The sequence below is a fragment of the Anastrepha ludens genome, chromosome 5, assembly GCF_028408465.1.
Source record: "Anastrepha ludens isolate Willacy chromosome 5, idAnaLude1.1, whole genome shotgun sequence".
Taxonomy (NCBI): domain Eukaryota; kingdom Metazoa; phylum Arthropoda; class Insecta; order Diptera; family Tephritidae; genus Anastrepha; species Anastrepha ludens.
This window is the reverse complement of record NC_071501.1, coordinates 2,337,637-2,363,436: the sequence shown is the minus strand read 5'-3', so window position 1 is coordinate 2,363,436 and position 25,800 is coordinate 2,337,637. Positions and strand designations below refer to the sequence as shown.

Genomic DNA, 25,800 nt, shown 5'->3' with positions numbered 1-25,800 from the left:
TGCCCCTTCGAACGCACAGCTACAAGCTTTATTTATGTAATTTTCGCTTATAAAAAGCGATAGTTACTGGGATTATAGTTTTAATCCCGCTTTTCACAATTTTCTATTACTTATGCGTTTGAAATATGTTTACAGTAAGAATTTTCTTCCAACCGTTGGATTGAGTCTGGCACGCTTTGCATTTTTTTTTTGTTTTTTTTTTTTTGTATTTTACTTTTACCCCCTTTACTATTTGCACAGCATTTTACTCTTTTTAAACTTTGGTCTTGGTGATGCACATATTTATTTTCGCTACTGCAATTCTCCACGCTTAGGTGGTCGCCGTAGCCGAGTGGATTTGTGCGTGACTAGGATTCGTTTGGTGCCGGGTGCGATGCCCAATCTGAAGCATTATAAGATTTAAAAAAATGTATTTCGTTAGCGCTCACTTCTCTGTAGGCAATGGCAAACCACTCAGTACATTGCCGCTAGAAAAATGCTTCTCATACTCGTCAAAAGCGACCACCTCAGGTGCGCCATAACTGGGCATGTCGCCATGTGTAGGACAGCATGAATACGCGTTTCACAGTTTAGAGGAAAGCCTCGGCCAAACACCTCACAAAAGATGTGTGCGCCAATTATATGTATGTATGTAGGTAAATGTACGAGTATATAATGTTACCGTTCGCACGCTTTTCACTGCTACACTACGCGCAAATGTAATATGTTATTGGTTGAATCTGCAAAGCCTTTAATGCCTTTGGCTTTCAGTAGATTTTCATAATTTTACAATATTTGAAATGTCAGTTCATGCGTTAAATTCTGTTTGAAAGGTAAATATTAAATGAGAAATTTATGGTTGGTTTAAAAATTCAATTTGCTACTGTGAGTTATTGTATATATGTATGCAGGTATGTATGTGCCTGCATTGGTGTATTTATATTGTAAAGGAATTATGCATTTACATGAAAAATTGCTGAAACCGTCGAGAAAAGGTTCAAATTACAATAATTACAACGAAATTAATGTAAAAATTAATCTAGCGTTAAAATGCAATTGATATGAAAATTAATAGAATGGCGGCATTAAATTATTAATTTTTTTAAAACATTTTTTTAGAAAATTATTTGATGAATTCGTACAACACTGTAGTTTAAGTTACTGTTTATTTGTAGTTCAACGTCGCATTTATAGCTTTCCTCTAACGGTATATAAAATTAATGATAAAAAAATAGCCAAAAAATAATCGTCAATAATGTAACAATTTTTATGAGACTCGTGAAGTTGATCGATTGGGCAACTGAAAAAAGTTATAAAGTTAAATTTAGTGTTTAAATTTTTAAGTTCTTTATTACAGAAAAAGTTATTTTACAGATTTTCCATAAAAATAAATGTTGACAGTTTTGTTATATATTAATATTATAAATCATTTGTGATTAATTACTCAGAAATATAATATAAATAATGACTTCTTCACCAGCTTCAGTATGTGAGGACTCGTCATTTTGATTTGTTATGCAGTTTTTATAGTAATCCTGATTAGCAGGACAAATGAAGTTAAACAGATCCATCATTTATATTAATGGCATTAAATGCTGCATCTTCATTATATACACATTAAATTTATTTTATTTTACTTCAATTCTGACAAAACGACACCAAAAACGTTACCGTTATCATTTACGCTTACAAGCAGTCTTGAGAACCGACCTTTTTAATACGGCAGTCTCCAGCAGCTGGTCCGAAAGCCAGCAGTTCGCTAATTTTAAGGTCAAGTGAACTTGACAAAAATATGTAAAATCTTATCTAACCCTTAGATAGATTACTTCGTCATATTTGAAAATTAGGCCCTCAAGTGAGGTTTGATATTTATGTAATATATTATAAATTAAATAAGGTGTTGTAATAAAAGGGAATTATACATTAATATTTAATAATATTATATGTAAAAGTAATATAATTTTATTTTTTTTAATAAAGTAAATTTTTGCGAACACTTTTTAGAAGCGCACCAAGTGTGTTATTCCTTAAAAATTATGAAGGAAAATTATATTTTAGGCTCAAAAATAATACTATATTCGAAAAATTACAAATATTTCACAAGTACTTTAGCCATGGATCTGAAAGTGTAACTCATTTTTAGAACGGAGTTAGTTTCGTTAGCATAACAGGAAATGTTATGTTAACAGTGAGAACCGCTTAGCAAATGTAAAAATTTTGTACAAGATGTATTCAGGCGCAGCCGGAGTCGTGGATAGATATGCCATAATTCTACATGAAAATTAATGTTTCCTCTATTTTTAACATAAATAAATATGTGCATTTATGTTTTTAAATAATAATTTCATTATTTGCAAATAAAAACCCCATGAAAACAAATCAAAAACACGTAACTTGCAGCAGACCCTCTTCACATTAAAATGTATACAGCTCCGATGACCAACTATAGTCAATAAGCCCCAGATGTAAACAAAACCCAACCGAAACTAAGCAGAGCTCTTAACTGCAGTGAAGTTCTTGGTGGTGATTTGACTCAAATCACTTGAAATTGAAATATTACTACTTTTCGTTTTTTTTTTTTTAATTTTACATTTTGTTTTTATAAAAATGATTGAAACCGTTTGAGTGGCCTCCAAAAATTTAGTTTTCGTGATTTTATTTTAAGTACCAAAATAAATATACCATAATTCATTCGACAACAAATGTCATATAAATGTAAGTTTCGTGCAAGATTTATAAAAATTCGATAAATTTTCAACAAAATTTAAAATTAAAAATTGCTCAATGGTTGGAACTTAATTTTACTTAAGTGTCATAAGATGTAGGATAGCTTTGTGCTTTAAATTAGTACCCGTTCCCTTCAGCTAAACAGATCAGGTCAGATCACTCCATTTCGAGTTAAATACGAAATTTAAATTCTATTAAATGGATAGGAATGATTGTATAAAATTAAAAAAATCCATCCATACGTTTTATGTCGAAAAAATTACGCGGACCTTTCCAATCCTCCACAGTGAGTAAGAGTACTAAATCAGCCTTGTGCCTGAACTTATTTTCCTGCATTAAAAGAGTATGTATGTGTGTATGTATACAATGCAGGCGAAAGTATATAATTCTCATATAAATCACAATTTTATTTGCACTAAAAATGCACAGTTTATAAATGAGATTTCAAAGTGTAACTTTGTACAACCATACAAACACAAAAGTGAAAAAATATAGCAAACAACCACTTTCGCAAAAACAACGACGGCAAGGAAAGCAAAATCAACCACAAATGTGCTGGAAGTCAGTAGAAATAAAAAGAACAAAACGACAAATGAAGCGGCAAGCGGAAAACGCAACGGCTTGGATCCGAGCGACGCACTCTCAGCAAGCAAGAGGGCAACGCTAGCTGAAAGCGTGGAAACTGAAACCACCCAACCGCCTACCCATCGCTAAACAGAGTGCGACTATTCATGCCTGCGCTGTGGAATTGCTACAAAGAAGGCGATGCAGAATAAGAATAGCCTGCGGGAAGCGCGCGTTGCGTTTCTGGTGGCCATTTAATTTTTATAGCAATTGCTACACCTTGAACAATGCAGCGAGAAATGGGTGCTCTTCTATTCTCATACAAATGCAAGTATGCGGCAATAAGATGTAACTAAATGTGTGATTTATATGACCGACAGGAAGGATGCAGGAAATGGCAGCTAACTGAAGGAGGTGCGGGAATGTGCCGAAGCATAGAAAATATATTGTCACAGAGTGTTTGCTTTCAAGATTGCAGTGCAGCCATAGGGGAGGGCAGTATATGTGTGATGCATGCAACCCATTGCCAAGTTGCGCATGGGGTTTGCAGTTTGAGTAATACTTAACGACTGACTAACGATCGTTGCTGTGCAGAGTAAGAGATGATGATTGAAGTGATATTCGTCTGAAGTGCACGTGCCACCGACGCTAACCAAGCAGACGAAGGTGCGGCACACGTCCTGCAACATGAATGCGAGAAAAACACAAATAGTCTCTGTGTATAATAACTGTGCATTCCCGTACCAGGCTTACCGCCTTCCATCTACACTTCTGCTCTGAAGTTTCCAGCTTAAGTGAACTATTGTCAAAGGCTAAGTTCTGATGTTACCCTCCTTCGTGCCACTTGCGTCCATGTGAAACATTGGCGCCTGTCAGATTGCCATTGCAGACTGCTATTTATTATTTATTTCTTGTTTTTCTGGTGATGCGACACTCTTACGACTGTCACTATCGCTTTGCGCCTATTATTTATCTTGCACGCGATAGAAAGAAGTGCTGTAGCGCTGCAGTGATTTGCAAAAGCCGCACAAGCACCAACTCCACCACCGATTCATCTGCAAGCGCCTGCAGGGCAACACGCGCAGCTCTCTGCGCTCTAAACCAAAACAACACCCGACAAATTGCTTAATAATGTCTTGTATCAACAGCAGCAGTGGCAGTGGCAGTGTCAAGTAAATAACAGTACAAGCAGAAAACTGCAGTCTACTTCTAGTGCTACTGTGCGAAATCATACAATATCCTCATTTATAGCAATTGCGACGCCAACGAAGACTCACTCACTCAAAAGTCTATTTGAGCGCGCTCGTATGAGTTTGTGTGTGCGTGTGCGTTGGATGCCATTCAAGGCTGCATTCAAGGTTGTCGTTGGCAAGTGGCAGAGTGACAGCGGAATACATTTGACATTTTCTGCATTGCGCCTTTATCATGGACACTCCATCAAATCTCAAGTGTAGAATCCGAAACAGAAAAAAAATTATCTTCAACATCTGAAAAATGTCTAGGAAAATTTATACCAAGAGAAAAATTTTAAACTTTCTGCCTAACTAGAAACTGATGTGAAACGGATGCGAAATGTCACAGTTGCAAAAGTCAATAATGGCGCCAGCAAGAAAAGCTTAAGTTTTTAATATACTTCGTCTATAAGCAAACTATTTAAAGAAATAGACTTCCAAATAGAAAATTGGTCTAAGCAAACTTTAATTTAGTGCTATTAGAAAAAAAACATCATCCTCATAAAAAAGCTGTATGCTGGCACTTTCTGCCATGTGAAATACGAAAATTTTTTAAGTGATGGCATCGAAGCTCAAACCGGTGTCAGACAGGCCTGTATATTATCTCCGCTTTTGTTCAACTGGATCTAATAATGCGGCAAGTCTGTGCGGTTAGCAGAGATCGCCTTGAGTTTGAGCGGTCGCCTAGAAGATCTAGACTATGCGGACGATAATTGTTTGCTGTCACACATACGCTCACATATATGAATAAAAGTACAAGCGGTTAGCGATGCAGCAGCTCAAACGGGACTAGAAATCAACATCGCAAAAACAAAGGTAATAAGCATCAATGCCTTCGAAATACAAGCTCTTCAGCTTGCCGGGACTCAGAAGTAGTGGACGAATTTTTTTACCTCTGGAAGATTATTTCTCAAACTGGCGGGTCAGCAGCGGACATATGCACCCGAATATCTAAGGGTCGCGCTGCGTTTGGTATGCTAGTGAAGGTATGGAGAGCGACTCACATTTCTAGCCGTACAAAACTAAGGATATTCGGGGCTAACGTGAAGTCAGTAGTCTTATATGGGTGTGAAATATGGAATATAACAGTGTACGCCCATTTTATAATTTGTATTTGGAACTCTTAAACAAAAAATGTTGTATAAAATTGTATTTTAAAATTAAGTGGCAACCATATTCAAAAACATTTCTGGAATAAAAGTGCTTCACTGGCTTTCGTTTGAAACCTTGATAAACATATTTTATTTAATGTATTTTATTTTTAATTACTCATATTATTTGCGTGATTTTAATTGTTTATATGGATATGTGGCAACCTCATTCGAAAATCTTCTTGAACTTAAATACCTTTCGATTCTTACCTTGTTAATTGTATTTAATCTTTTGCTTAACTTATATAATTTTTATGTGGCCGTAAATTTTAGACGCAGACAAGCTTAAGGTTTATAATCAATAATTAATGCGGAAAAGTGGCACTTGTATGCATTCTTTGGTGATTGAATTCAAAGCGGCACCATGACCAAGCAGGTTTATTCTGCCTAAAATTGGGACAGTTCTACTTACTATAGGGTTTAAATATAAATACATGCGTAGATTCACAAATACGCGCTTACATATCGTCCCCTTAGTATTAAAATAGCCTATCAATTTTTTGATGTTTTGAGAAAATGAATTTCAAACTTTTTGTCGAAAGTAGCTCTCACTCAAATCTCGTTATGTCTGTAAATATTTATTATTTTTTGACTGACGTTTTGACCCAGTTTGTGGAACTAGAATTTGACAAAATTTTGACCACATATAAAATCGGCGATGGAGAATCCAAAAATTCAATAAAAAAATAATAGCCTATGAGCACATAGGCTATTGTTATACTAAGGGGACGATATATAAGTATACGTGTATATGGGAATTATTTCCTAATTCGAGTGTTGTAAACAGCTGATGAATTTCGCTCCCCGATGTCTTAAGAAATATCAACTGTTTTTTAAATTCTACATTACATCCGAATAGTTCTGAAATCTTCCTTTACTGGCTGAAATACCTAATTGTGCTGCTTACCGTTAGATACCTTAATGCACTTGCCACACAACAAAGAACAACAACTAAAGTCTCGGCAATTAGTTGCTTGGAATAGTACGGGTACTTGAGAAACTATGCAGTACTTACCATGCCTGAGCACCACCGCAATTTCCATTTATTCGCATGCTCCATACGTTTGTTAAGATCTTTGATAGACACGTAAATCTCCGAGAGTAAGAGGTTTAGCGAATTTTATTTCCTTTCATTTGCGATTTTGCTGTGCTTACCACAAACTATGTGCAGTAGTTCAAGCACTTGCCAGAGCACCAGCAGAGTGTGAATAGCAGCCTGCTACATATTTGCGTACATGCCTACCAATGTATTATTGAATACCGCAGTAGGAAGTTGTTGAAACCACGCTTGTACTTATAGTATTTCAAGCACATGCTTGTTAAGGTCAGTTTACCTACGTGTACGTAAATATGTATGTGTGTATGTGTTGCATATGTTAATATTACCTTTTGATGTATTTAAGTAAACACAAAGTAACTTTAAGTGTGTCTTATTTGACATGTTGTATTATCACTTCAGCTTAATGGAGGCAGGAACTTATTTGCCTCCTTTGCTTAGTGCATAAAAGCGGTATACTCAGACTTTGATTGGCATATTTCTAAATTAATTAATTAATTAATAAAAATAATCATTAAAAATAATCTTTTGCATTTATTTCAAGGCATGATTGAAGAGTAATAAACAATTTTTTAGCATAAATAAAAAACAAAATGGCGGACATATGAGGGATATCGCACAGCTTCTCGTTGCGCGCTAGTAAAACGGCGTGTAAGATTGCGGTCGTAGTTTTCACCTGAAACACAAAAGAAAGATATTGTCTTATTCAGAAGGCTTTCCCGCATATAATAGACTACTCTTATATAAAAATATAAAAAAATGAACACACAATTAATTATTGAAAAAAGTGCTTTTTTCGCGATTTTTTTTTGTATTTTGTAAGTTAATTAGTTGCGCTTTTGAATTATCTTTATATAGATTATCGGTTTGAAGCGATAACTTTCGTCGTTTTTTTTTTAAATCTTACACGCCAAATTTAAAAACTTGGTTTTGAGAAGACGTGTTTCAAAGTTTTCAGAAGTTAGACAGTATACTCACACGAGGGACGGTACACAGGTCTGTAACTCCGAAATCGCTTTGAATTCCGCTATAAAATTTTGAGGGCATATTCTCCTATAATATATCTATCGATTGGAGTAAAAAAATCGATTTTTTTAAGCCGACTGATAAGAGGCCCGCCTTTCGGTATAAGGAGGGAAATGCATAACACTGTCAACAAAAAGAATTATCAAAAATCAATGCGAATTTTGAGCAACTTTAAACTAGCACAATGCCAATACCAAAATTGAATGAGCTGAAGAACTGCTGAATTCAATTTTTGATTGCTGACGGTGCTATGCTTTTTCTTCCATATAAAAAAAATTTTGTGTACATACAGGCGCGATACCACAGCAAAAAAAATTATCAAAACTCAACGCAATGTTCGAGTCACTTGAAACTTGTACTTTATTGTACTGAAATTCAATGGGCAATTCTTTAAAATTAAAAATGCATTTGTTCATATGAATGCAGCGCTTAGTTTTTAAGTATTCCCTACTAAGCGCCTTATATGAATTGTAATTGGATTGAAAGCGTTTAAGAAACGCAAAGCCATTTGGAAAAAATATATAAATATGGGTTTATCGGATTCTAATGGCGGAAACAAAAAAGTGAATCTGAATCGGTATCAACTGCGCAGCAAATTCACTTTTCCTGTTACTGTTCTGCATAATAAGCGTACAAGCCATCACCACCGTCAACCACACCAACCACCCACAGTAGGTCCTGCGCGCTTTCCGCTGACAGAGTTTTGTGCCATGCATGTTTCCGCTTCGGCAATGTAACTGCCTAAACAACATTAAAATCAAAAACAAAAACAATGAAAGAAAACAAAATTATTTCGTGCCAACATTTTATAGCTTGCATACATGTACACAAGCAGACAAACATGCATGCCATATCATCAGTCATTTGCGTGTCGCCAGCGCGTCGCTCGAGGACATCATTACCATCCACAGAGGCCCATAACCGGCACCACCACCAGCGTCCCAGCGCCAACAACTGTCTGACAACGATGTGTGTGTGCGTGTGTGTTGTGCCACCACCAACAACACGTCCTCTCTGCACGCCATTTCATCATACTTTTTATTTGCCGCCGTCGCCAACATAACCATTCATATTTGTACATAGCCGTCGTCGCCGTCTGGCGTTTCGACATATACAAAAAGTGGATTTCCCCCGGCAACTACAACAATATCACACACCCGCGCTTGTTCTCGCCCATCGTTAATATACACAACTGAGCTGTGCCAGCAATTTTTCCTATTTTATTTGCCTACAAATGCACAAAATAACAATAAAAACAACAGGAATAGAAAATCACAAACGAACACAAACACAAACGTAGGCTGAAGTTGAAGCTGATGCTGACTCCGAAGCTTTTCCGCAACCGTGTGTGTTTGTGTGCTTCAAATGTATGAATCCTGTAGAAAATGCTGTTGCCGGCTGACTGCTTGCCTGCCTTCCTGGTTCGCTGGCTGGCTGGTTGGCGAGTTAGTGTTGTGGTAGCTGGCGAGAAGGACGGTAGCAAAATTAAGCTTAGCGTGTAAAGCTGTGTTACAAAATTTTCTTTGTGTTGTATTACTTGCTTCGTCGAAGGCATATTTTAAGGCGCCAAATGGCTTGATTATTAACGGTTGTGAAATCTTAGCATCTTGTGACTCTTTCAGTATTTTCTCTTGAAAAGGGTAAGCAAATATTAATATTTTAACAAAATTAACCGAATTTGTGGAAAATCAGGCGCTGCTCTGCTACCGGAGTAGCTTTCCAACACAAACTACATGCACTCAAATGCATATATTTCGTATGTATGTATAAGTAATTTTATTAACTGAGCATTGCGCTCAGAGAGCAACTATTTGTTACTCCGGTAGTGGGTTGAAACTCTCCAAAAAAACACCCTCAAAACCTTTGAAAAGCGTATACAGGTTGCAGGCTGAATTTGCCACCTTTTCGCATACCTTTGAGCGGCTTGCATTTTGAGGCTGATAATATTTTATAATCCTGCGCAGTGTGTAGTGGCGTCTACCCCAAATGCAATAAGCAGTGGAGCGGGCAGCTTCAGCAGCTTCTACAATTGCAACAACACTAACAACTTCAGCACCATCAACAGCAACTGACACGGACGCTCTCTGCATTGCATGCAACAAAGCAATAACAACAATCAGTAATTTGCTACTTCAATGCCCTGCATGCTGCATGCAGGCGAAGCGTATAGTCAGACAAACGCAAACATTCATGGCACTTTCTACTATGTACATATGTATATGTGTACTCGCACGTATATGTATGCAAATGTGCGCTTTCCTAGCCTCATATGTGCCTATGTATTTGTGTATGCTTTTCTGGCTCTTATACATACACATGTTACACATGTGTGCGTGTTTTTCTAAAGATTTTTTAAAAGTTCATTATCCTGTGCCTTGACTTGTTTCCTAGCTGTTTGCTGGCGCGCCTTCATTTCATTATCAGAAATAAACCAAAAATTTCAATTTTATGCACTCGCAAACAAAATCGAATGCAAAGTGCTGTGAGCGATTGAAAAAATATGTTCTCGAAGCCAAGTTACTGCTTGCCCCCAAAACTATGCTACGCAGCGCTTGCCTGCACTTCATTTTATATGCATGCAAAGCGCGCGTCAAGTGCTCTATGCGCGTTGTTTGTTAGCTTCCAAGCGTGTGTGTGTGCACTTCTTTCAAAAATACACACAAGTCTATGAATTTAAAGTTTAAACAGATTTCACTTCGAGCTGCAAGCAGTGCTGTCCAACAATCTTTCCCAAAGTACCCCTTCTTCGTTTTCATACTACGCTTTTAGAATTTTTACACCTCTTTATGCTTTCCGCCTACTTTTCAAAGCTTTTGTTTATTCAAGCACTACATTGTCGCCGTCAACACTTCTAAGCTCGCTTGCATACGTGTGTATGCATGTGTGAACGAGCATATGCATTTCCTTCATTTGTATTGTTTGTGCTTGCGTTAGTATGTATACTTGTATGTTATTTGTTTTGTTATAGCTGGCCGGTACCTTGGTTACTTAACCTTTACTTAAGGCATAGCAAAGTCAAGGGCTTGCATATGCAAGTATTTTACGCGATTTGCCAGCAAATTTCTTTTCGAATGCATATTCATTTTTTTATGAGAAGCATTATTTTCCCCCTTTAGTTTGAAAACTTTGTTTTTGGTTGTTTAATGCTTTAGCATTCAGGCTTTGTTTTTATTTATTGGCTCATATATTCGCAGACGCTTTTCTTGCGTATTTTTTCTTTCGGAGTCTACTGGCTGGCGGTGGCGTTCATCAGATTGAGGGCATTTATATATTTGAATGTTTTGTTTTATATTCTTGATTGCTTTTTTATTCCCTACAATGCACCAATTACTAAATTCAACCCTCTTTCTCTATTCTTACAGTTCGCCGCTTGGGTTGATGCCGTGATTTTCGTCTTTAGTCTTGAGAACGAGAGCAGTTTCAATACAATCTACAATTATTATAATAAAATGGCGCATTTTCGCAATGGTCAAGATATACCAATGATTTTAGTTGGCACACAAGGTAAGTGTTTTGATTTTTAACATTGAAGTGTGCATGACTTTTTACCCTTAAATTTTATTACAATTGGTATTTGAAAATGCTTTTCAATACATAAATCACTTCTGAAATTGAAGTTTAATTGCATTTAGTATTTTATATTGATGAATAGATGTTAATTCAGGCGTTCATTTATTGTTTGAGAAGCTCTTTTAACACAGAAAAAATAATAAATAAATTGATTTTAAGTATACTTTTTTATTTAAAGTGAAAATTATTTCATTAGTAATAACACAAAAGACAACAGATAAATCTATAAACGCATTTAATAACCTCATGTGGGTTTTTAGTCATCTAGGAAAAATTTTATCTGCACATGAAACTATAGGGTTTATATAACATTGCTGCGTGGTTTTTCATTTTATCATCATAGTTTCATAGGGGAAAACGAGGTATCCATATAAAGGATGAGTTTTTTTCGTGTTTTTGTTTTTACTAATCCCACTTATACCATAACAATCCTTCCACCACGGCTAAATTCTATCCTGGGACCACAAAAGTAAAGCATCTGGGTAGAGGCGCGTTTATGACCGAAGACACCACAGGTCCAGGTTCCTCTCATGTTGGCTTATGAAGGCTATACGCCGTCGATAGTCCCAATCACTCGCACTGTTCAAAGTTGGTTCTAAAGTAAAGGAGGCGTGAAAAGTGTTACACTAACCCACTACTGTCTTGTCGTCTGTGCGATATTGTAGTGAGTGTTTGACTCGAAAGTCTGATGTCACTTCCGAAAGTAACGCCTAGATGTCAGTAGTGAATAATTCCTAGACGGGACCTTGCTTTAAGCCATCTTTGACATTTGTCAAGTAGATATATGTACAATTTTATGCGATGGAATAACGCATTATTTTTTGTTATTTTTGAAATGTATTTTGAAAATGGTACATCTTTAAGAACAACATATCTCAAAACTTGTAATTTTTTTTCGTAAAAATAATCGCCCGAATGAGTCGACAATTCAAAGGTTGGTGAAACAATTTAAAAAAAGTGGTTCTGTCGTGGATATAAAAAGGACTGACAGACCAAAAACTGCACGTTGTGATAAGAATATCGCTGCTGTAGCACAAAGTGTTACTGAACCAACTCCAACATCGATATTTCGACGTTCCTAACAATTGGGCATTAATGAATCGTCTCTTTGGCGGATTTGACTTGTAGGCGTGCCCATGGTGGGCATTTAAATAATGTAATTTTCTCACGTATAATTGTTAAGAGCTGGTTTTTGAATAAAAATAGTGAAACCTGAATTTTTACAAATTTTTACATGTTTTATTTTAATACATCTAGGCGCGTGTTTTGAACAATTCTTTACTTTTTTTCATAAGGAGACAGTTCAACTATTTTTTATATTATATTTTTATAAAACACGAACATATATTTTTTTCCAAAAAAAATTCATTGAGAAATTTCAAGTATATTTAAGGATAAATTTTTCCAAAAAATATTTTTTTACTTGTCGTTTAACGAAAAGTAGGAATTATATACATATAATTATTTGTGTTAAGTTTTTTTGTTATATTTTCATGAGAAATACGCAACATTTTCGCAGGGCCCATACCAATATTTTCGTAATATTATCATATTATATAATGAGAAGACATTTTTTTTTTCGAGTAAAACCAACAACATGAGATATTTATTGCACCTTCACCACACCACACACCATGAAAAAAAATAGTTAGGTAGAACCGTTCATAAATATAAAAAATTATTTTGAAATGTTTGTATGAGAAAGATTTCCAATTTATGACCCGTAGCACATATGCACAAATCCCAAATGCAATACAAAACGGAAGAAAAGCATGGCATAAAATATGTGTGCCATTTGTTTAATTCGGTGGTCTCATTCGAAACTGGTTAGGTTCCTTGTAACTGTTATTGAAGCATCCATTCTTTGGAGTAAAGAAGTGGCAATAGTATATGCCGGTAGGTACTCGCGGCTCCACTTTCAATTATATGCACAATTTTATATACCCATTTACATCAAAATAAAATTTAAGACTAAGATCTAAATATTAGCATGTTTTCATCTGAATCTTAGGCGCTGTACGGCATAGAATAATTAATATTTTATAAACGTTTTTTTTTAATTTATAGTTTATTTGAATAAAAAAAAACGAAAGCAAGCAATAGAAATGAGTAGAGAACGGCCCAACTTCGTCTTTGACCAGATTCGGCCACAAAATTTCAGTTTAGTTTCGGTACTGCTTCGGCCAAAAAAAGAGCCGAACTTTAGCCGAGCATTTCTTTAATTTTTTTTGCTGAAAAAATGCATAACGTTTTAGTTGTATAACATTTTTTGAAAACTGGGATTAAGGGCCCCAGTTTTTAAATTGCTTTTAAATGCCGAGTGTTTCTAGCAGGCAATTGTTCAGCGTTGCAAGTCACTCATTGTTGGAATGAATTTTTTTTATTATGAACTGGTAGATAATTTCATGTCACTTAATTTTGGAATATGATATCCGGCATATCGTCCCTTTTCTGTGTTAACCTCGTATCTACAAAATCATAATTTTCAGTAAATTGATAAAAATGTTTAGAGTTACTTAACTTCTATGAAAAGTTATAACTTATTTGATAGGATACTTATAATAGATACGAAGTTTTTGAATTCGGACATGTAGATACGAGAAAAATCGAAACACCCTGAAAAAAATTATATAATCATTATGAACATTGTAAATTTTGTTTTACGTAACAGGAGTGCTCAGGAGTGTTTTTCACTAAATCTAAATTTCGAAAAAAATTTAGTTACGAGCGGCTCCGAGTTACAGAGTCCATTGAATTAGTCTAAATCTTTCTGGCGTTAAACGATTCATGTCGACTTGCCAAACACACAGTTTGCCATTCTCACCTGTCCCACGCTAGTTATCGACGTCGATAGTTCTCATGTAGCTAAAAAACACCCGATATAAGTTTTTTTTTGTTGTTTATGTACTTTTTTACTATTTTACAGTATTAATAAAAATACTGGATTTAAAAAAAAATGTTGTTTGTTTCGGTGCAGACGGCTGAAATTATAATCTATCGGCCGTTCTCTAGGAATGAGAGTGGGGAGTGATGAGAAGATTGAGTCTAAATGGTTTGCATACGTCAAAAATGATAAAAGTGCCTCTCAGCGTAGAAAATTATAAAAACACCAACTATTGACAAGTTTTGATTCTTTATTTATTTACTTTTTAATTTCAAATGTTTTTTTATTGGTTTTTATAAAAATATAGTTTATTCTATAATGATTAATAATTAATTCAAGTTTCAAACTTTGCGCAAGATTTAGAAAAGTTAAACAAATGTTCATCAAAATTCCAAATTTTTTAATCAGTATTTAGAAAAAAATCTAGATACGCGGTTTTGTAGTCCATTAAATTTTAGTTTATTGAACTGCAAATTTGAAGTCGCTCAAAATTCCCCTAGATTTTTGGTCTTTTTTTTCTCTGCCGATGTTTCGCATTTTGTCCTTATACAAAAAATGTTGAGCATTCGTTGTATTAATTCAGAAATTACTAAGCATTTCCATTCTTACTGATGTACTTTTAAATTTTCAGATGCCATTAGTGAGCGAAATCCCCGTGTGATCGATGATTCGCGCGCGAGAAAGTTGGCTAATGATCTGAAACGTTGTTCATATTACGAAACGTGTGCGACATATGGACTCAATGTAGAACGCGTTTTCCAAGATGGTAAGTTTTTTAGTTTGAGGTAGAATTTAGTTTCTGTTTGGACACTTTTCTATGTACTTTTCCGCAAACATTTTACCAATTCACATTCTAACACCTATCACATGCATTTATTAATATCCAATAATTTTCCCCTCCACAGCTTGTCAAAAGATCCTCCAGCAGCGCATTCCCCTACCTCCCACCGTGAATTCCCGACCCACAACGCCGCAAGGCACACGCCTCGGCATCGCCTCCTATCATCACAATTCCAACAATCATGGCGGCGCCAATGCGAATGGCTTCTCGGCCTCCACCTCGTCGGTGCAGGGCGCCGTCTCCACTAGCAATCTGACGCTGCCGCACCGCCATCACGCGCTGTCCACATCGTCACACCACATACCGATGCGCATGAGCGCCGATTTTGTGCACAGCGAACAGCAACAGCACAGCTTGCCACCCAATCAGAAAGCGTGGCAGCAGCAACAACAAAAAGAACAGCAGCAACGTGATCGTGAACTCTCAATACTCACGAATGAGAATAACAACATCACCAAATTTACACCGACACATCACCAGCAGCAACAGCAGCTCCAGCAACAACAGCAGTACTCTCAACAACAATCAAATCACCAAGCAGCTGAAAGTTTACCACCCTTGAGTTTGGTGCCATTACGTGAGAATAAGGATAATGGCAGTGGTGGTGGTGGTAGCGGCGGCGGCGGTGGTAAGGATCTGCCGACACCCACATCCACGCCCACTACAAGTCGCAAAAGTCGACGGCGTTCAAATCTCTTCATACCCTCCTCCTCCAAGAAGGGCGAGAAAGATTTGAAGAACGGCGAATTGGGTAGCGGACGGTCCATACCAATCAAGCAGGGCTACCTCTATAAGCGCTCCAGCAAATCGCTTAACAAGGAGTGGAAAAAGAAATATGTGACGCTCTGCGATGATGGACGCCTCACATATCACCCTTCGCTACACGATTATATGGACGACGTGCATGGCAAGGAAATACCGCTGCAATATGTAACAGTGAAAGTGCCGGGCCAAAAGCCACGCGGTTCTAAATCCATCATCACCAATAGCGCACTTACAACATCAATGCACGCGAATGGACGCAGTCACGGACAGAATGGACTAAGCGAGGGCATTGGCTGTCTGTCGATTGTGAAGGACAATAAAGAGAAGAAGATGACCGAAAAGGTGCTGCTCACTGCTTTCGATACGCTGCGTGAGCCAGTGAAATCGAACTCTTCGCAACAGACCAGTGGTGATGAGGGCATCGCTATGTCCAACTCCAACTCACAGACATTCATTGCTGGCAGTGATAGCCAGCAACAGCAGCAACAACGCGAATTACTGGCCGTCAATGCGGCCAACAAATTGGAATCTCAAACGCCCAATGTTAAGAAACGTCATCGACGCATGAAAAGCAGCAGCGTCAAGTCGAATGAAGTGGACGATTCGGATATTTATGAGTTCTTCATTGTATCGCTGGATTCGAAACAATGGCACTTTGAGGCGGCAAGTTCCGAGGATCGTGACGAATGGGTAGCTGCTATTGAGCAGGAGATCTTCAAAAGTCTACAGGGTATTGAAAGCACGAAAACCAAACCGGCGACCACTAGTGAGCTGGCCTCAATGGTGGCGATACGCACACGAGTGCCGGGTAATGGCTATTGCGTCGACTGTGATGCGCCGAGTAAGTTAAAACATAAAAAAATATATATATTTTTTTTTTCATAGCAATAATTATTTTAAAAGCTCTAGCATTATAGCATTAACGCAATTTATTGAAATTCAAAATTTTACAGATCCCGAATGGGCCAGCTTGAATCTGGGTGTGCTCATGTGCATCGAATGCTCGGGCATTCATCGCAACTTGGGCTCACACATATCCAAAGTCCGTTCGCTGGGCTTGGATGATTGGCCGTAAGTATTTTGTTTAGGAAAACTGAAGAGCGAAATTTAATAAATTTGTATTCTTTATCCGCCAGAGCTGGTCATCTCAGTGTAATGTTGGCCATAGGCAATAGTTTGGCCAATTCGGTGTGGGAGGCAAACACACGTCAACGTAGCAAACCAAAGCCGAATTCAACGCGTGAAGAGAAGGAAGCGTGGATACGTAGCAAATATGAGGCTAAAGAATTTTTAGCACAGTGCAATGCGTATACAAATACAACGCCGGGACAGCAATTAATTGAAGCGGTGATCAGGTAAGCGGGAAAGAGGGGTAAATCTAACGCACTGCTTTAAAAATAAATAATATCAAGCCAAACTTTTCATATAATGTTCGTAAAACTAAACCACTTGATATAGAATTACACCACACTTACATATTTACATATATAAATCTAATCTACTGAATTGCACCTTATAACGCATGCCATAATATCCCAAAATCATACCAAAAGCACAATAAAGCATCACATCACATACCAAAACCTGCGACTACAACTACAAGAAGCCTTGCAAAACAAGCAATGAGAAGCCACCACATCTTCTCTGTGGAGTTTTGACAAAGCAAATTAAGTCAACTTTTCAGCTCCTACCTGTTTGCCATAGCATTTACATAGTTGAGGGGTTCTAATGCAATATTATTAATAATGAAGCTTTACTAATTTTGAACCTCCTTATCCGCGAAAAAAAGCATATGAATTCAACAAATGCGAACAATTTTATATGAAAGAAGATGCTCAACATCTCAGCGAAAAAAAAAAGAATTGTCAAAAAGCAACGAAATTTTTAGCCACTTCAAACTTACTCTTTATTACACTACACTTCAATAGGCTATAAAACTGCATACACAAAATTTTTCGTTAGCGTCCGCTGAAGCTGCTTGTGGTGGACTTATCGACCGAAACCCTCGGACAAATATGTAGGGAAAAATCTCGCCTGCAAATTTACGAAGGGGTTCAGCCTAGAATCTTGTGGAAGAATCATGCCTAAATACGTATAATCAGGCACCACATTAATAATGAATTTTACCAAAAAAAAAAATATATGTATATATTTCATCAATAGTTTGAGATTTTAAAATTTGCGATTAAAAATAAATTTTATTCTGTATTTTTCAGAAAATGTCAAATTTTAATGCTATAAATTCTAAATGAAAAGTTGGAATTTTTAATGCTTTTTTAGGAATTTGTAAGTTTTTTGTGAATTTTATCCAAAGTTCGGAGCATTGAATTATTTAGATTTTGTTGTAGAATGCATTACACTGTAATAAAAACATAAAAAGAGAATTAAATATCAAAAATCACACACGTGAATATCACATAACCTGATATGCCATCATATGATCTTTAATCATAGTCACATCATGTGGCTATACTGAATGTAACGAGGTGATGCGCAATCACATGATTAAAGATCATTGTGAGCCGCGTCATACAAGAAATATATTACATCACGTGATATGACACCATTCAAATCACACAAAGAATTCACAGAAACACACAATACACAAACCTGACTGAGCGACTACTAAAGAACAGCATTGAACACAAATCACATCTTCTTATAAAATAGAAACTAAGCAATTTCTTACTTTAATATCATCCTCCCTTTTCCTCCAAATACAGATCGGACATTAAATCGATCGTCTTGATACTCGCCACCGCTAATAGTGAAGTGACCAATGCCAATGTGAGTCCACGTGATGTGCGAACACCATTGCTGTTGGCCTGCGCCATCGGAAATTTGGCCATAGCGCAACTGCTCATTTGGGTAAGTCATCTGCCAACTATTTAATTTTAACCCGCATAATAAATATTGATTTGGCGTTTCACAATTTCCACCTCATCCACACAGAATGGTGCCAACATCAAGCACGCCGACCATGAAGGACGCACCTGCCTGGCATATGCGCGCGCCGCACAATCGCTGGCCACCGCCAAATCACTAAAGGCCGCCGCAGCAGCAGCAGCCGCCGCCAACGCTGCTAATGGCTGCAATACGAACACGAACTCGAGCACCGCAAGCAATACGAGTTCTTGCTCCTCAACCGCATCCACCACAGCGACGACCACAACGACCAGCAATGCGACGAATAGCGCTGCAGCTAGTGGTGCAGCGGCAGCAGCAGCAGCAACCACAAACGGTGGCATACCGGCGCCGCAATATAGTGTAGAGGAGACCACAGCACTGGTAGAGCTGCTAACAAGCTTGGGTTGCCCAGAATCGGCGCCGCTGACGGCGAGTGGCACGCTACCGCGACGACGCGACACACTCGGCACGCCCTATGAGAAGACCGTATCGGGTGTCATATAAAGGACTAGTACGGTGGTGATTGGGAGTGGGAAAGCAGCGCATATTGTGCGCTCGCGATTAGTGCTAAGTTTTTAGTCTAAGTTAAATGCTGTTCAACAGTTGAGGTATTTGAGTAGGAGTAGGAGGACGAGAAGTGCAAGTGAAAGTGCAGTAATGGCTGAAAACAGGCCAAATTATACACACGTGTAGTTGTTGTAAAATAGTTATATTATATCTATTATATATTTATGTACGTCTGTCCAAAGTTAGGACTCAGTGAAGTATGAATAATTTTCAGCATGCACATATAAAGTGTCGTCGATGTGGAGCTATAAAACGATATTTTTAAAAAATATTTTTAATTATATTGAACTTTTAATTAGCAGGAAATAATATTGGTTAGTTTTTATTTCATATTTTAAAGCTGTATGTTTGAATAAAACCAAAAAAAATGTATGTACATTAACTGAACGAAATAAAAATGAGAAATCCAGGTATTTCTGAATTGATAAGCGTTTGAGCTCAGCAAGCTTTCAGTTGTTAAATTATTTTACTGCAACGCTGTTAACACTAGATTTAATAATTGGTCTAATGAAGATGAGGAAAATGTATAGTAAGCTCGTAAGCCTGTGTTTTTTCCTTTTTTATTTGTTTACACACATAAGTATATGTTTTCCGTATGTGCTATGCTGTAAAATGCTGTAGACTTTAGTATCCCATACTCGCGCAGAGTGCGTAATGTTTAGCGAACTTAGAGATAAAGGCATAAACTTAGAAGAATGTTTTAAGCAATGCAGACCCCTAAGCGGCAAGCGATTGCTGCACCTCAGTTTATTTTTAAACACATATATATATACGTTAGACCTTAATAATATGTATGTATGCCCAAGCATAAGCCGACAGGCGGTTTTAATTAGAAAATTACGTGTGTGGAAAATATTTAAAAAGCTAAGAAATGCAAAAATCGCTTTTATTTAAGTTTATTTATGTTACCATTATTTATTTTTTAATTTCTACCAAAATATAGTTGAAAATGGCAATCGTTAACATAGCGTTGAAGTATAAATATTAAACAATTTAAATTTTTTGCGGCGGGTGTTCAAAAAAATTTTAAATAAAATAAAAATAATTAATAAGTAAAAGCCGTACCACGAAAAAGTCAAAATAATCAAAAAATCTCTAAAAACTCGAAATTTCTCGTCTCTTCAAAGTGTCTCGCAAGTCGAAGTGTCGACCATTGGTCAAACTACAGCTACAAAATTATTACTAATATTACTTAAGTGTCTCGCAATTTTTGCAAGCTTTGTGAGCTTTACTTTTATAAAAGAGCTTGCTTTCTTTGCTCCAATCATGGTTAAACAAATAATGCAAATGCAAATATTTTAAAAGTTCTTGCTTTAAATATGAAGTTCTTCAAAACTAAATAATATCTTTCAACAAAGAAAAAAATCCGCTTCAAAAATTGAAAACAATTCACAAATCTTTATTGTAAAATAGAATTTATTTCGCGCACTGGTTAAGCGTTTTACGGTAGGTGGGAAGGTAGAGGGAAGTGACAGTCGGTCTTTAAGCCAACTCACTTACCAACTCAAACTATCTGCTACTCCTCGTTAAACCAATTTGTTTTGAGTACAAACTTATTGAACTGGCTTATATCCCTAAGGTCATCAGAGTCATTCTAGAACGATGAGCTAAAGTATGTTAACCTAGTGGCATGCCACGCAGGACAGCGACAAAGAAGATGTCTGACAAACGACCAAGGGCTGCCGCCCCAGTAAACTAGCCCGTGTGTGTACTAGTGAACCGTTTATGTCGTGCAGACTCTTCCTCCTCCCCATTCTTACAGCTGTGATCAAATCAACCAACATAGAGGTGTTGTGGTAATCGAACTATTACTTTTGTTTATCTAAACTCTAAGTTTCAAATATTTTAGAAATCTTTCAAGTGCATGCATACACTTTTACCTAAAAACAATTTGAAACATTGCCGTTCAAACTTCTCTTTTAAGGAGCTCAATGCAAAGCTTTAGGTTTTTTTTCGCTTTTATGCGCTTAAAAAATGTTGAACACTCGCCGTCGTTTAGGAGAAAAATTACTTAAAATCGCAATCTCACTAACGTAAAGTATTGCTTCGTAATTAATGTATTTTCGATTTTTAATTGAACCACTAAATTTTTAAAATTTGCTTTTGTTTCGGCAAGTAAATATGGAATAAGTTTACCTAAAAAGTTAAGTAAAATAAATGATAAGTAAATCTGAAACTAATGTCTTCGTCCGTTCAACGTTTAATTATATTTACTTTTGCGTTTATGTTTAACAAATAAAATTCTATGTAAAAAAATGTACACAAACAAAAATCAGGAAAAAATTATTTAAAAAATCTTGATTAACGAAAATCAGCGCCTAAAAAAACACAAAATACTTATCTTAAGCCGCTACTTTCCAAACTGTAATTGAATTGTGTTTCTTTCTAAATCAAGTTGGTATCTTTTAAAGCTTATGCACTACTTAATTTAAGTGCTACTTTTCTTTAAAATTGTTTCTTTATTTGTTTACATTTATTTTATGTGATGTTATAACGCCTGGTTTGCTCCACTGTTTTACAATATTCTAGAATTATTTTATTTAATGTGTATGTTATTTTTTAAAACACCAACGAGTACGCTTCATGTTTATAAAAAATTCTCACTCATAGCTTTTTCTGGAATATAAAATTTAATAACTCATTAGTTGACTTGTGTTATCTGAAAAATTTAATATATTAAAATATTATTTAAATCACACGTATTAGTTTTGTTTTATTTTACACTAGCAAACCCGGCCCCCTTCGCTGGGCACACTAAAATAGAATAGATATGGTTTAGAACAGAAAATATATGGTTTTCATATTATTTATTTCTTTATTCTTTATTCAAGCGCTTTGGCATAAACAATATTTTTTGTTTTTCTATTTGTTTTTGAGTAAATATAAAATATAAATTGAAAATCAGGAAAAAAGAAGATTGTTTTTAAATTTCAAATCAACGCATATGAATAAACAATCGTCTTTTTTCCTGATCATCCATGAATTTTTCGTTTCAATTTATATGTTTTATTAAGCATTGGAGCTTTTTTAACCATTATCCATTTATATTTTTCAAAAACAAAAAACGAAAAAAAAATTTTTTTCCACGAACACATAATTTCATTCGGATTTCACATTAAATTCTCAAATTTCGTAAGAAATTATTCACTGTTCCAAAATCCACTCCAAAAAAATTCACAAACTATTTTTACATGTTGCACTTACGTTTTTTCCTTATGGCATCCAAATCAGAAAGAAATATTGACACATTGTAACTCACACTGTCAATTTGACAGTTCAGTTCCGCCCCAAGCGTTAAAAAAGTAAGCGACATTATGGCTGGCTCAAAAGAACGCTGTACCCGTTGCCACTGCTCCGAATTACAACCAAACTTTACGAAACCCATTTTCAATACTTACTTAACAATGTGCGTAAGTTTGGTTTAATTCGGTGCAAAGACACGGCGGGCCCGCGTTTTGGCATAAAATTCGAGACCCTAGTCATCAATTGGCGGCCGCCGTAGCCGAATGGGTTGGTGCGTGATTACCATTCGGAATTCACAGAGAGGTCGTTGGTTCGAATCTCGGTGAAGGCAAAATTAATAAAAACATTTTTCTAATAGCGGTCGCCCCTCGGCAGGCAATGGCAAACCTCCGAGTGTATTTCTGCCATGAAAAAGCTCCTCATAAAAATATCTGCCGTTCGGAGTCGGCTTGAAACTGTAGGTACCTCCATTTGTGGAACAACATCAAGACGCACACCACAAATAAGAGGAGGAGCTCGGCCAAACACCTAACAGAAGTGTACGCGCCAATTATTTATTTTTTTTTTAAGTCATCAATAGGTATGAAAATTACCCCGTATTAAAGCACTTATCAACAGCTTTCATTTGATACCCATATTGTACATACACATCCGAAGGTTACCCGGGTCCACGTTTTGACCTATATCTCGAGACCCTATCTACCAATAGGTATCCAAACTATACGGAAACCATCTTCAATACCTCCTTAACAATGTGTGTAAGTTTGGTTTAATTCGGTGCAAAGACACGGCGGGTCAACGTTTTGGCATATATTTCCAGACCCTAGTCATCAATAGGTATGGAAATTGCCCCGTATTAAAGCACTTATCAACAGCTTTCATTTGATACCCATATTGTACATACACAACCAAAGGTTACCCGGGTCCACGTTTTGACCTATATCTCGAGACCCCAGTCACGGAGCGGCATGAAAAATACTCTGTACTAAAGCATTCACCAACAGCTTCAATTTGATATCCATATTGCACAAACACATTCTAGGGTCCACGTTTTGGTCTCTATCTCGAGACCCTAGTCACGGAGCGGCATGACAAATACTCTGGACTAAAGCATTCACCAACAGCTTCCATTTGATACCCATATTGTACATACACATCCTAAGGTTACCCGGGTCCACGTTTTGACCTATATCTCGAGCCCTATTTCCAAAATAAAATATAATCCATGTTACTCGTGGATGATGTAGCTTTCGAATGGTGAAAGAATTTTTAAAATCGGTCCAGTAGTTTTTGAGCCTATTCATTACAACCAAACAAACAAACAAAGTTTTCCTCTTTTTAATATTAATAGGACTATGAATAAGTTCGTGCGGTTTTACAACAGATGGCGTAACTTGATTATTATTCCATCGATCCACATTTCCAAACATTCATTGGAGAGCTACTGTCGTAAGGCACAAACGTCAGTATAAGTTTTTTATTTGAAGCGTAAACAACAATATTTTTACCACACTTGAAAATGTCGAATTTCGTGCCAAATAATGTGTTTTTGCGGGGAATTCTTCTTCATTATTTTAATATGAAGAAAAAAGCAGCCGAAAGTCATCGTATCTTGGTGGAAGTTTATGGTGAGCATGCTCTATCTGAGCGAACGTGCCAGAAGTGGTTTGCACGCTTTAAAAGTGGTGATTTTGGCTTGGAAGACGAAGAACGCGAGGGTGCGCCGCCAAAGTTCATGGATACCGAATTGGAGGAATTGCTCGATCAAGATCCGGCTCAAACGCAAGAAGAGGTTGCAAAAACTTTGGGAGTTGATCAATCAACCATTTCCAAACGTTTAAAAGCCATGGGAATGATCCGAAAGGTAGGCCATTGGGTGCCGTATGAATTGAAGCCAAGAGACGTTGAACGCCGTTTTATGGCATGCGAACAACTGCTTCAACGGCACAAAAGAAAGGGTTTTTTGCATCGAATTGTGACTGGCGATGAAAAGTGGGTCCATTACGACAATCCAAAACGTCGGGCAACGTATGGATACCCTGGCCATGCTTCAACATCGACGTCGGCGCAGAATATTCATGGCCTGAAGGTTATGCTGTGTATCTGGTGGGACCAGCTGGGTGTTGTGTATTATGAGCTACTGAAACCGAATGAAACGATTACGGGGGATGTCTACCGACGACAATTGATGCGCTTGAGCCGAGCACTGCGAGAAAAACGGCCGCAATACGCCGATAGACACGACAAAGTTATTTTGCAACATGACAATGCTCGGCCACATGTTGCACAAGTGGTCAAAACATACTTAGAAACGCTCAAATGGGATGTCCTACCCCACCCGCCGTATAGTCCAGACCTTGCGCCATCCGATTACTATCTCTTCCGATCGATGCAACATGGCCTGGCTGACCAGCACTTCCGTAATTACGATGAAGTCAAAAAATGGATCGATTCGTGGATTGCGGCAAAACCGACCGAATTTTTCACAAAGGGAATCCGTGAATTGCCAGAAAGATGGGAAAAAGTAGTAGTAAGCGATGGACAATATTTTGAATATTAAATTTGTAACCATTTTACGTCAATAAAGTTTCAAATTTCGAAAAAAAACCGCACGAACTTATTCATAGTCCTATTAGTATAGATGTCTTTTTTATGAAAACTTAAACGTGCACGATATTGAATTTAGACGAACCTCTAAGAATTGCTTTGTCTTGAAAAGTTCGAAAAAAAAGATTGTAACTACCACTCCACGTTAGAGTCCGCTGAGGTCAGTTGTGTTTGTGGTGGGCTTATCGGCTGAGAATCTATTGATCATGGAATTGATTTCCGCAGCGTATATTATTATTTTTCCCTTTAGCTCCTATTGAAGCTTAGGGCGTCGTATAGAAAACATAAAAATGCTAGAAAATATTTTTATCGCAACTCGGGTAAATATGTAAGAAAAATTCACGAATGCAAATTGTCGAAGAGGTTCAGCCTGAAAACTTTTGAAAGAGGTGGACCAAAATACTTATAACCAGGGATCGTAATAATTATCAGTTTTACCACAAACATCGTTATTTAATCTCTACTTAGGGATTTTGAAAATCGATTAATAATTATAATAAATTTTTTAGATGAGTTTTTAATTCAGAAAATATAATCATAAATATATCGAGTTAAATTTTTTTGATCAAAAATAAAACTTATTTTTCGAGTGTTATTTAGTAGATCTGAAATAATGATAACTTTGAGAGCTGCTATTTTTTCGATCAGAAATAAGCATATTTTTTTAAGTTTAAAATTTT

At 36.7% G+C, this 25,800-nt stretch overlaps 1 protein-coding gene across 1 annotated transcript in view; it reads left to right on the top strand.

Annotated features, from left to right (window-relative positions):
* Positions 1-22,041, top strand: part of LOC128864923 (centaurin-gamma-1A) — a 120,885-nt gene extending 98,844 nt beyond the window's left edge. Inside the window, exons 3-9 of the mRNA XM_054104689.1 lie at positions 11,099-11,240; positions 14,822-14,956; positions 15,096-16,637; positions 16,750-16,867; positions 16,933-17,151; positions 18,520-18,664; positions 18,749-22,041. Coding sequence (XP_053960664.1) covers positions 11,099-11,240; positions 14,822-14,956; positions 15,096-16,637; positions 16,750-16,867; positions 16,933-17,151; positions 18,520-18,664; positions 18,749-19,207 — 2,760 coding nt within the window. The 3' untranslated portion in view covers positions 19,208-22,041. The remainder of the gene's footprint in view (positions 1-11,098; positions 11,241-14,821; positions 14,957-15,095; positions 16,638-16,749; positions 16,868-16,932; positions 17,152-18,519; positions 18,665-18,748) is intronic.
* Positions 22,042-25,800: the final 3,759 nt, after the last annotated feature.